The 12,464-nt window shown below is 42.0% G+C and overlaps 1 protein-coding gene across 4 annotated transcripts in view; it reads left to right on the top strand.

Moving 5' to 3' along the window:
• The window catches only part of GABPB1 (GA binding protein transcription factor subunit beta 1), a 55,509-nt gene that overhangs the window by 7,832 nt on the left and 35,213 nt on the right, over nt 1–12,464 (top strand). For all 4 annotated transcript variants that reach the window (XM_090029060.1, XM_090029057.1, XM_090029058.1 and 1 more), the window contains 3 exons: nt 9,480–9,587; nt 10,341–10,508; nt 10,997–11,191. In XM_090029060.1, the coding sequence (XP_089885186.1) occupies nt 9,480–9,587; nt 10,341–10,508; nt 10,997–11,191 (471 nt within the window). The remainder of the gene's footprint in view (nt 1–9,479; nt 9,588–10,340; nt 10,509–10,996; nt 11,192–12,464) is intronic.

Genomic DNA, 12,464 nt, shown 5'->3' with positions numbered 1-12,464 from the left:
TTGCAGATTACACTGCTCTAACATAATTGCATTTGGGCCTGGAGTTTGCAGTGATACAAAAACACCTGTGGCTGAGATCTTGGTGTAAACAAATCCTGAGACTGTCACTTATGCCAGCTCTGTCCTCTGTGGCACCATCACTGTACCCAATCTGTACTGAGTGGCCCCAGATACAGGATGCCACCTGCTTTTCAGTCAATTGGTCTGAACCAAGCTTGGTCACTGGTTCCTAGGTCCAGGTGTGTAAGACACTTCCAAGCTTTGAGTCCTTTAGAACGTAGGACTCTTCCAAAGTGGAGCCAGTGCCTCCGACTTGAGCTGTGAGACTTGCCATGTGCACTCCACATTCATTTACCTGTGTGCTCTCTGGGCTATAATTGCTCTGGGTTTCTAATTTAAAGGGCCAAGATAAACATTTAGGGTTTTATACATCAGAGCTTGTGGGCTGGGGTGGTGCAAGCACTAACAGGCACAATTGACAATCTAGAGGTCATAGGTTTGAGGCCACAGCAGAAGTTCTCATGGCGTGGCCTATCAACCTCCAACGAATTTGCAAATTCTGCTAAATACCTTGTCACAGGGACAAGGAAAAGGAAGGAGCCTCAGAGTTGACTCTACATAAGAAGCTGAAAGTAAGAAGCCAGTACAACTCCTTGAAAACAGAGTGTAATGGTTTCTGAGTGATTCTTGACAGCAGCTGTCTGCAGAATGTATCACAGTGGTTAAATCTAAAAGTCCCAGAAGTTGGCTGTTATTTTGAAGAGGTCTAAATCCAGAAGAAAGGAGCCTAAGCACTTAATTGTATGTAAAACATTTGCTGGTCAGTAGCAGCATAGTGTGTTTTTTGTGGGGTTCAGAAATACCTTCAAACTAAGCAATCCATTGGCGTAGCTTCTAGGTATTATTCCTAACTTATTACCTTTCTTTTGATAGTGTCTGGAAGAAGCCTATTGAATCATTTTTGCAATTTCAAGAAGACATGTGGACAGTTACAGTATCACACTTGTTAGATCTGATGAATATGTCATAGAGCTGATAAGGAGCACTCCCCTATTTCTTACGATACTCTACTAAGTTTACTAAAATCCAGTAGAACCACTGAATTTATAATGGATGCACATTTTGGTGTTTTATTGACTATACATTAGTAGAAAAGTAGTTAGTTGTGTTAGTGTGAAGTCAGGCTGAAGGCAAGGTAGGGATGCACCTTATACACTAAATCAGAGGTGCATAAGCTCTTGTGATACCAAGCTCACTTTATAGATGCTGTGAAAGGACATGCACAGAGCAGTCTTATTGGATGATTTGTATAATAACAACACTTTAAAAATCAATGAGAAATTGCAGAACAAGAAATCGTTCCCAGAGTGGAATTTATTACAGCTAAACAGGGACTATGAAGTTTTACCCATTACCTGAATTAACTTTTGTGACCCCTTTATGCCTATGAGAGTATTAATTGTTTGCCTTTCTCCTCCTTCCCTTCTGCCTCTTGTATTCAAGTCACTCTTATCTGATAGACATGAGCTGTAAAAGTTTTTCACAGCATTTGATGAAGTGAGACTCAGTCTCACAAAAACTTCTGCATGTCTGATTTAGCACAAGGCTCTCGGCTGTCTTATTACCTGTATATCATATAGAGTAGCTCCTTGGTCCTGTTCATCTTGGTGTGCTGCAGGAGCTTCACAGAGGTAACTTGGAGCTCTGCTTTAAGTTGAGGATTTCTTGGGTATAGTGGAAATTCTGCCCCACCTGGTGTGTCCCCTTGCCTGCAGTGGAGGAATGTTGGGGAAGTGTTAGTACATAGTATGGTTTGGGGGGGTATTGTACTACAAAATATCAGACCTGTGGAATAGTCTGCCATCCATCCCATGCTACAGCCAGGAAGTGGGGGTGGCATAAAACCACCTTTGCTAGTATTTCCTAGAATAACTTTGATGCAATTTATGTTTGCACTCATACTTTCCAACTCTTGGGAGTGGCTTATACCCTATTATTTACTATTCAGTGAATGCACAAGTAGTATGAAATATGTGAGGGATTTGAAGTACAAAAGAAAACTAAATTAAAAAAAAATGTGTAATTGAAAAAAATGCCCTGGGGCCTGAGGTAAACATCAAACCCATTTTAGCCTTTTAGTAGTCTTAGGTCAGCAGAGTGGAAGAAGTTCTGCTAGAACAGAAGAAGAGCAGCCATTTAGTAGATGTGCAGCATCCTCAATCATCCCACAGCTATGCAGAGAGCTGATCACCAGGCACTAGCATTGTAACAGCTGTCAACAGATGAAATAAGCTATGATGGCTTCTGGGAATTAACATGCAAAGAAGCTGCAGTCTCAAAGTCCAGTGTGACTGTGCATAACTTTGTATTTCCAGTCTTTTTTTCTTACTGTTCACAGACTGCATTTTAGTTATACCTATTCCCCGAGTAAAGGCTGTACTTGTTCCTGTTGTCAAGAAAATCACCGACAAGTTGGAAGTTTTAAAATAACTCAGAATGAATCATATAAATACAACAGGCAACCTCCCACAAGCACTATTAAAGCAACATTTTTTTCAGTCAGAAATGACCTTGGTCATCTTTCTAAAATTTTTTAAATGACACTTTAAAAATGAACCCTAAGAAGTTTCATAAGTGGTAACTTTTGTCTGCAAAAAAAGTCGTAGCCCCTAAAAATCTTATAATAAAAATGCCTTCTCAATCAGCTATGTTATTGGGGATTTAATTTGGATTTGGGATTGCCTAGCAAGATAGCTTGTGAGATTTTTCTTCTCCACTAGATGGCCCCAGGTATCTGCTTTGGGGACCCTCTGAGAAATAAAAATGTAACTGAATTTGGCAGGCCTTGAATACTAAGTGGGTTTTAAGTGTAGACTTTTGATATGTATGCCTGTATGAAGGGGCTCTGTGACCTCCATTTCCCATCTGTTGCATGCCAGGGTTTTTATGTATTCCTTGTCCTTGTTCTTCCTTGCTGTGCAGGAGCTTTGTGTACCCTTGCATGCTCAGAGCCTCTGTGTTGTTCCTTTTTCCTTCCCCCATTTCTCTTCTTTCAGTCTCTGAGAGATAAGTCACTCAAATGCAAATCCTGTTAAAGTATATTGGGAACTCAGACAGAGAAAGGGGGCTGGAAAGTGTTAATGGGTGACATTTACAGGTTCTTTGATTTGTTGGCAAGTTACAGAGGTAATTTGCTTGAATCTGACCTTCCTAATAGACGTTAGGGGCCCTATATGACCCCCATCCAAAAAACCAAATTCTGGTTTTCAAATTTTCCTCCAAACCACTAGAGCTGTGGTACTGAGTACCCATCTTATATCCAAAAAAACAGAGAAGTTTCTTTAAGTATGTGTAGAACCAGCCAAAGTTCATCAGTTAAACCAATCACAAAGAAAGCTTTCCAGAATGACTGGTGTTTTGACTGTTTTTGATTTCATTTCAAAGAAGATGAAAATATAATCTCTCGGGATTTTTTTCTGAACCATAATTCCCCAGAATTGATTAGTTACTGTTTGGGAAATGAGTCAAACTCTTCATTTACTTTGCTGAGCTCTTTGATGTACATTGCTGAATTTGTGTTGCTAACAGCCTCTCAAACTTTTAGTATTTTGTAGATGAAAACATAGATGCAAGAAAGATAAGTTCATGATCAGTTTTGGCCGATAGTGTAATCTCTATTTAAAACTCTGAGCTCTCTAATCAATTAATATTTTTAATTCTGGATCTTAGAGATAGCTGGTTTACAAAGATGTTTCAGGGAATTTTTCTGGAGATATACATGACATACCCATGTGTGCTTATGGATGTCTTGCCACTTACACATAGTCTAGCTTCAGGTCTGCATGCTGTATCTTACGTGGAATTGTGGAACCCTTTAGCCAAATCTTATAAACAGCAATATTCCAGATAGTAATGACTGTACAATTCAGACCATTCAGATATCGCATATCTGAAAATAACACACAAACTTCACACTTGTTCTGCCCTGCTCCCTTTGTAGCAAGTCGATAGGATAGACATATCATAGAGACTGGATGGCGTATAGGTTTTCATATAAGTACCATGGTGTATGTGTGATTCAGGTAGAAAAATAATACTTTCACAGCTTTGTTCTGTAAATGGGCACACAAATTGAAATTTCAGAATGGACTGAATGAGGTGGTAGTGGCAACTTCACACACATTTGTACTTGGAGCACGAGGAGCAGCAAGGCATAGATAACTGAGGGAAGAAGCGTGAGAGAAAGGGTTATTGAGGCCAATATCTTTTAAGAACTTAGTTTTACATATAGATTCCATGTACTTGAGTATAATATATATGGCCTATATAAGTATAGGCCATATATTTTCCTTGTCTTGTGTAGTTTGCAACCTTCTAAAACATACATTCAGCAAACTGATTAATTGGCTTATGGAATAATTTGAATATGGTTAAATTGCTTTTATTTCTATTCTCTGCCACCACCTTCCCCAGTCCCCAATCATCAACCCCTGATAAATGGTCATTACTGGATAATTTGTCAGTATTTGCATTCCCCTTGGAGCGCTGAATTAACCCAAGTTTACTGCTTTCCATATTTTAAGAACATACTATAGAAAATGAGAGAGGTGACTGCATAGGTGTGCATGTTAAAGAGACTGTTACATTACTTCTACCAACTAATTCTCTGTAATAATTGCATAAAATCACATACGAAACAGGCACTGTTCAAATTGATGTAAATGCCACCTGCTACTGTTGTCCAATTATTTTATGCACCAAAAAAGTAAGTACTGTTTGTACATGTGCACTGAAAAATACTGTACTTAAAAGATCTGCTTCATATCTCTTCTTGACCTTCCCTGTTTGTAGGCAGCAGAATTGGTGGCTAATGTAGTAGTGGATGGCAACTGGGGCAGTGACCATGAGATGACTGAGTTCAGGATCCTGAAGAAAGAAAGGATGGAGAGCAGCAGAGTAAGGGCTCTGGACTTCAGAAAAGCAGACTTTGACTCAGTTCAGGAACTCATGGGCAGGATCCCCTGGGAAGTCAGACTGAGGGGAAGTGGAGTCCAGGAGAGCTGGCTGTACTTTAAGAAAGCCTTACTGAGAGTGCAGGAACAAACCATCCCAATCGCGCAGGAAGACTAGCAAGTATGGCAGAAGACCAGCTTTGCTTAGTAGGGAACTCTTCAGTAAACTAAATCATAAAAAAGAAGCTTATAAGAAGTGGAAACTTGGACAAGTAACTAGGGAGGAGTATAAAAGCATTGCTTAGGCATGCAGGGATGAAGTCAGGAGGGCCAAAGCGCAATTGGAGTTGCATTTAGCAAGGGAGGCGAAGGGTTTCTACAAGTATGTTGGTAGCAAAAGGAGGATCAGGGGAAGTGTGGGTCCCTTACTGAATGGGGAAGGCAACCTTGTGACAGAGGATGCAGAAAAGGCTGAAGTGCTTGATGGCTTTTTCACCTCCATCTTAACAGGCAAGGTCAGCTCCCAGACTACTGCGCCAGACAGCACAGTTTGAGGAAGAAATAAGCAACCAACAGTGGTGAAAGGACAGGTTAGGGACTGTTTAGAAAAGCTGTACATGTACAAATCCATGGGGCTCGATGCAGTGCACCCAAGGGTGCTGAGGGAGTTGGCTAATGAGATATCAGAGCCACTGGCCATGAACTTTGAAAACTCATGATGATCAGGAAAGGTCCTGGATGATTGGAAAAGGGCAAACAGCACCCATATTTAAGAAAGGGAGAAAGGAGGATCCAGGGAACTACAGGCCAGTCAGCCTCACCTCTGTCCAGAGCCAGCCTGTCCTATCCTGTGAAACCTGCAGTTGCAGGGGGCCCCACAGCCAAGGGGCCCCCTGCATCTAGCTGCTTGCCACCCCCACCCCCCCGACACTGTCTTCACATCCAGCTGCTTGCCATCCCCTGCCCCCCTGCTGCTGCCACCAGCTTCTTTGTGTCAGGGAGCCCCAAAACTATATCTTGGAGGGGGTCCTAAAAAATTGTGGGCCGATCCTGCCTCAGTCCCTGGAAAAATGGAGTAGATCATCAAGAAATCCATTTCTAAGCACTTGGTGGAGAAGAAGGTGCTTAGGAACAATCAGCGTGGATTCACCAGGGGCAAGTCATGTCTGACTAATCTGATTGCCGTCCATGATGATGTGACTGGCTCGGTGGATGTGGTACACCTTAATTTTAGTAAGGCTTTTGATATGGCCTCCCACAACATTCTACCAGGCAAGCTAAGGAAGTATGAACTAGATGAATGGACTGTAAGGTGGATAGAAAACTGGCTGGAGCATCAGTCTCAGCCTGTAATAATCGATGTCTAGTTGGCAGCTGGTATCAAGTGGAGTGCCCCAGGGGTCGGTCCTGGGACTGGTTTTGTTCAGCGTCTTCATGAATGAACTAGAAGGTGGCATAGAGCGCACCCTCAGCAAGTTTACAGATGACACCAAGCTGGGGGGAGTAGGAGATACATGGGTGGATTTGATTTAAACCAAATCTATTTAAATCACTAGTCAGGAAGCTTTGATTTAATCATTGATTACTACAAAAAGTGCATTACTACTACAAAGTTCTGTGTTTATTCATTTAACTTCTTGAAACTTTTGACTTTTAGAGAAAGGTAAGGGCTTGACTGTGTACACAAACTTGCAGAGAGACAGCATGGCTGAAGGGTGGGTAATTAGGTCTGTTATCTCTCATCTCCATATACTGCTGTTAACAAGGATGCTATCTCGAGACAAACTCTCCCTATGCCTGAAAAAGGGTTTGTACCTGAAAGCTTGCAAAGAACAATTTTTCCAACTATTTAGTTGGTCTAATAAATTATCACGTCTACCCGAAGAACCGTGTCTGCTTATGGTCTCTGGAGACGCACATCCACAGTTTGAGAACTGAAACTAAGCATCACAAATGCTTAATGCAGGGGTGGGCAAAATGCCTTTCTGGTCCACGGGGCCCCTAAAAAATTTAGAAAGTTATTTGACCCTGGCTGCCTGTCATGCGGCCCTCGATGCCTTGCCAAAACTTAGTAAGTGGCCCTCTACCCGAAATAATTGCTTGCCCCTGGCTTAATGGGATCTAGACTGAGCACTGAGTCCCACTGGGTAGAGTGGTTTTCTTTAATTTTTACTAATCTATAGAGGAGCCTCTGGGAACCCCATAAAATTGAGCCCCTAATATAGTCCATGGCCTGCTGTGACCTATTTCTAAAACATCTAAGAAGGTTACATGAATATATTGTCTTAAATAGCATATAGTTAGAAGTTATAATCACTATTCTATGATGATCTCTTTAAAAATATCGTAACAAAAAAATTTCTTAAATATATGATTTAAATAAAAAAAATTCTGATTTTTATTTTAATTGTTTTAAAAAAAATGTTGATTTTTATCTACCCTGGTAGATGCACTGGAGGGTAGGACTAGGATTCAGAGTGACCTAGACAAATACATGGATTGGGCCTAAAGAAATCTCATGAGGTCCAACAAAGATGAGTGCAAAATTCTGTGCTTAAGACAGAACAGTCCCATGCACCAGTACAGGCTGGGGGCTGACCCAGTAGGTTACAGTGGACAATAAGCTGAATATGAGCCAATAGTGTGCCCCTGTTGCAACGATGACTAACGTTATACTGAGCTGTATCGGTAGCCCCGGCCCCAGCCTGGAGCGACAGCCTACCCTGCACCGTGCAGACACCTGGAGTGCACATCCCCCATGCCTCCTGGGGTACATGTAGCACCAGGAGCTGTGCTGCCTGGACGAGCCGCTTGTGGCTCTGTCCTACATCACACCCTGGCTGTGCAGGGCCTGCTCTAGCCCTAGTCCCACTCCTTCCCTCACTGCTGCGTGCACACCCCCTCCTCACTCGTCCCCTGCTGGAGCTGTCAGGAGCCTACGGCCGGGCCCGCGTTTGTGGGGGATAAGCCCTGTTAGCCTCCCCTTCCACCACCTATGACTTTCCATTCTTGGAGGTTTTTAAGACCTGGCTAGACAGAGCTTTGGCTGGGATAATCTAGTTGGGGTTAGTCCTGCTTTGAGCAGGAAGTTGGACTAGATGACCTCCTAAGGTCCCTTCCAACCCTAATTTTCTATGGTTCTATGATGGTAGAATCCACCTTTTAATATTGTCTAAAATCATTTGTTAATTTTCCTCAGAAGAAAATTTCCAACAATTTACTACCCATCCCCGCCCCTCCCCCCAAATAAATAAATATCCACCTTGGAAGAGAATTTTTAGTTAAAAGTAGGGCATGCCTAAAAACATTTGTTACCTTGGATATGAAAGTCCATACACTTTCAAAAGTTTGATTTATTTTGAGTATAAATGCTTGGTTGAAGGTGTGTTACTTTAGATGGCAATTTGCTTTTAGCTTTATTTTTTTCTAAACCAGTGCATTCTAGGGTTGTTTTTTCATGAATTGCATCTAGGAATGTGAACTATACTTTATCTGGCTGTGCCTTTACCTTGATACCCTACAGTAAGCAAGTCCTTTGTTTCCATTGCTCATAGGTAGTTTTACCTTTCAAATTGTATTTGATAACTGACTTGATTTACATTTCCAGGGTGCAGCCACAACTGCTTCCAGCTTCCCTGTCTTCTCTTAATAAGACAGTTTAACATCCTTGGCTTATTGGTGTCATCAAAATAGTTATATTACACTGGAGGGAGTTTTGTAGAGAGGAGGAGCATCTAGATGAGATGCTCACTGCAGGGCTGACTTATTAGCTCTGCAGTAAAGCGTCAGCATCTACACATGCAGTGCTATTAGGCTGGAGTAAGCTAATTAAGTCTGATGTAGGAGGGTACTGCCTGACACAAGTACTATCCTACGGCGGAGTTATTCATTCCGCTACATTGCATGTGCCGACACTGACTGGAGCTGGCTTGTTGGGGCATGAGGGTGTTGTGGTGTGGGACTGCCTGCTGGTTAGCTCTGCACAGTAGCACCCCCATTCCCCAGCCAGCCCCACCATAGCACATTGAACCAGGTCAGAGCAGCCCCAGGCTGGCAGGCTGACCCTTGGGTCTCCCTGCCAGGCAGGGCTGCTCTGCCCTGCTGCAGTCCCAGGTACATGTGTAAATGCTGCACCTGAGAGCAGTAAACTCCAGCGTGAACTGTCATAAAGAACTGTGTGCCCTGTCCATATTATCTGTTTTAGCACAGTGCCTCTTAACTTATAAGTTGAATAAATGTAGTGCCAGCTGGAGACATAGGCAGGGAACATATGCAGCTAGAAACCAAACCTATTACTACTTGCAAATTCAATGAACCCTCACAAGGTTGCAGACTCAAATGAGAGTGTCTACATGGGTGTTTGCTTTGAGGGTATATCCTACTGAGTCCAACTTTATTTTGGACTGATTAAAAATTGGTTGGAAAATGGAATTTGAAAAAAAATGTAGGATTATTCCATTTAAATAATGACATATAAATGTAATATTAAACTTTTAATATCTCCCCCCTCCCCCCATATTTCACTAGATGTCCCTGGTAGATTTGGGAAAGAAGCTTTTAGAAGCTGCACGAGCAGGTCAAGATGATGAAGTTCGCATTTTGATGGCCAATGGAGCACCTTTCACCACAGACTGGGTAATGGATATTTTAATTTGTTTGTGTCACTTGCTGTTTTTTGTTTCACCCTATTTTTCCTTTTTTTTCTTCTGGAGAATAGGTACATTTTTTATAACCTCTAACATTATATAAACCTATTCGTAAGGTTTCCTGAATTGGAATCTGCAGTTTAATTTTTTTTCCCAGTATTCAGCATCAAATTGAAACTGACTATTTGTTCATATTATCTGACCTTGAAATAATAGCCGTGAGGACAGCAACTGGTAATAACAAATTGTGAATGAGTTACTATTAATGGCAGCCTAGACAAACTGGAAAGGTTAATGGTAAAGTATTTGCTCTCCATCCACAACAGTCACTAATTAACTTCTTAATCATATGGTTACAGTTTAGTTTAGGAAGAGAGTCCAGTTGATTGAATTTTATTCTAGCTATTGATGGTTAGCAAAGACAGGGTAAATGACACAACAGCTAATATGGCAGTTGGTGGAATTAGAGCATATATGAGGCTTTGAAGAGGCAAGTCACAACAGTGGGATCTTCTCTAAGTGATGGGTTAGTGAAAATCTCAGTTTGGAATGTTTTCTTTCTATATTCATTTATAAACATCCTGCTTCTTTCCAGAGGGCTAAATGGGGAATGGTTTAGAAGTGGTGGACAGGTGCATGGGTTCTGTGTCTTCAGGATAAAAATCAAGAAGAGAGGGGAAAGAAGTGACTGCTTCATTATTGCCTTCTTTTTCATACTGTCTTCCTTTACATTGCCTTACAGTTGGGAACATCTCCACTTCATTTAGCAGCACAGTATGGACACTATTCAACAACAGAAGTGTTACTTCGAGCAGGTGTGAGTCGTGATGCCAGAACCAAAGTGGACAGAACTCCATTACATATGGCAGCATCTGAAGGCCATGCAAGCATAGTAGAAGTCTTACTTAAGGTAGAAAATTCTTACATTACGTGCTGTTTGGAACAGAGCCTGAGTTTGGCTTTACGATTAAAGAGGTTTGCTTTAAATTCCTAGTTTGTCACCAGAACGATTTTTTTTTTTGTAAATAAGCAACATGAATATTTCACGGTACATATCAAGGGTATGTTCCTTTCCAAGTCAGCTGTACATTTTATTTTTAATTTCTTAACTGAAGTCAACATGTCTTCAAATTAGGTTTTTGGGATTCAAAAATAAGACTTTTTTCAAAATGTCGTATTATACTAATAATTACATTTTGATGCTTAAACTTAGGTGATCCTAAGAATTTTTTAATGCTTTGTGATAATGGATCAGTAATTGTAAGATAACTAGAAGTTACAGGCTGCGACCAAGTGAAAAGGAATACTTTCATTATTTTGGGCATCATTCCATTTACAGCTTTAAACAATTCAAAGAACCCATCATGATTTGATATTGTATAATGTTTTTGTTTGTAGCATGGGGCTGACGTTAATGCAAAGGATATGCTAAAGATGACTGCACTTCACTGGGCTACTGAACACAATCATCAAGAGGTGGTGGAACTCTTAATAAAATATGGAGCAGATGTCCATGTTCAAAGTAAATTTTGCAAAACTGCATTAGACATTGCAATAGACAATGGAAATGAAGATTTAGCAGAAATATTACAGGTAACTTTTGATTCATAATGCAGTTGAAATTTACAAAAGATGCTCGTTTATACAGCTAATGAGTTAAACTATAAATATAATAGTGCAAGGTTGTATAGTGATTAAACTGATGGTACTCCCCCCACAGTTAATGGTATAGAAATGATCTCTTATTAATTCATATAATCTGTCTAAAAATTGCATAAGAAGTATGTTTAGCCCTGTTAATCCATGGGATGAGGGCCTTTAGTCTTTTTTACCTTGAACATGCTGACATGAAGAATTAACTGGGATCTTTGCAGTTAAGATATGGTCTCTAAACTCAAAGCTATCATAAAAAGTAGCAGTATGTTCTGCCAGCTGTCATCTTGGGGGAGGTGGGTTACATGAGTTGGAGTGGGGTTTTGGGGCGATGGAAGACCTTTTTCTCAGAAACCAAACCAGGGGTGGGCAATTTTATTTTGGCTGGAGGGCTGCTTAACAAGTTTGGGTGAGCTGTCAAGAGCTGCAAGGGTAGCCTCGCCCCTTGACTGGTGCCCGCCCCCTGGCTGCCATCTTGGGACCGGACGTCCTGCCCCTAAACCCTGACCTTTGCCACCATAAGTCCCTCCCCTTGCCCTGAAAGTACTCCTTTTGCAGGGGGGGAGGGGGGTTGACATCTTGAAACTGGGGGGAAAAAACATACACTAAAAAAATTAAATATCTATGACTTAGTTTAATTCTATTTAAAAAAAAAAAATTTTGTCCTGATGCACTGTGCCAACACACGTGAATCTAGAGGTGATTGCATAGTAGCTCACAATACACTCTTACTCTTGTATATTGGGGGTGGTAAGGGATGCATGGGGGTCCATGGTTGAGGTGTGGGTATGGTGTGTGGAGTATGTGGTTGGGGGGGGGTGGGAATGTGTGGCTATGGTGGGGGGTGGGAGAGGTGGCAGTCCTCGGAGTCCCCAGAGTGTGAGCCCCTGGAGCTGCATGTGGTGGAATTGAGTGGGGCCAGCCCTGCCCAGCCCCATAGCATGCATCACCCCATGCTCCCACCCTAGTCTGTGGCCACAGGTGGCAGCAGCAGCATGTGGGGCCAGCTCCACCCAGCCCAATAGCATTCCCACCTGTGGGGCAACATGTGGGGCCAGTCCCAACCAGCCTCACAGAGCTTAGCTCCTGCAGCGTGTGGGGCCAGCCCAGCCTGACCCCATAGCATATGGCTATTTGCGCTCCCATCCTGTTTCCCCCATCAGGAGTCCCTGGCCCCAGCCCAGTGGGGCCCCTACCTGCATTTCCACTCTCG

The sequence above is a fragment of the Crocodylus siamensis genome, chromosome 15 (genome assembly GCF_052110815.1).
Source record: "Crocodylus siamensis isolate JL-2025a chromosome 15, ASM5211081v1, whole genome shotgun sequence".
In the NCBI taxonomy this organism is placed as follows: Eukaryota; Metazoa; Chordata; order Crocodylia; family Crocodylidae; genus Crocodylus; species Crocodylus siamensis.
Note: the sequence above shows the minus strand (reverse complement) of the source record. Positions and strands in the feature narration are given on the sequence as shown.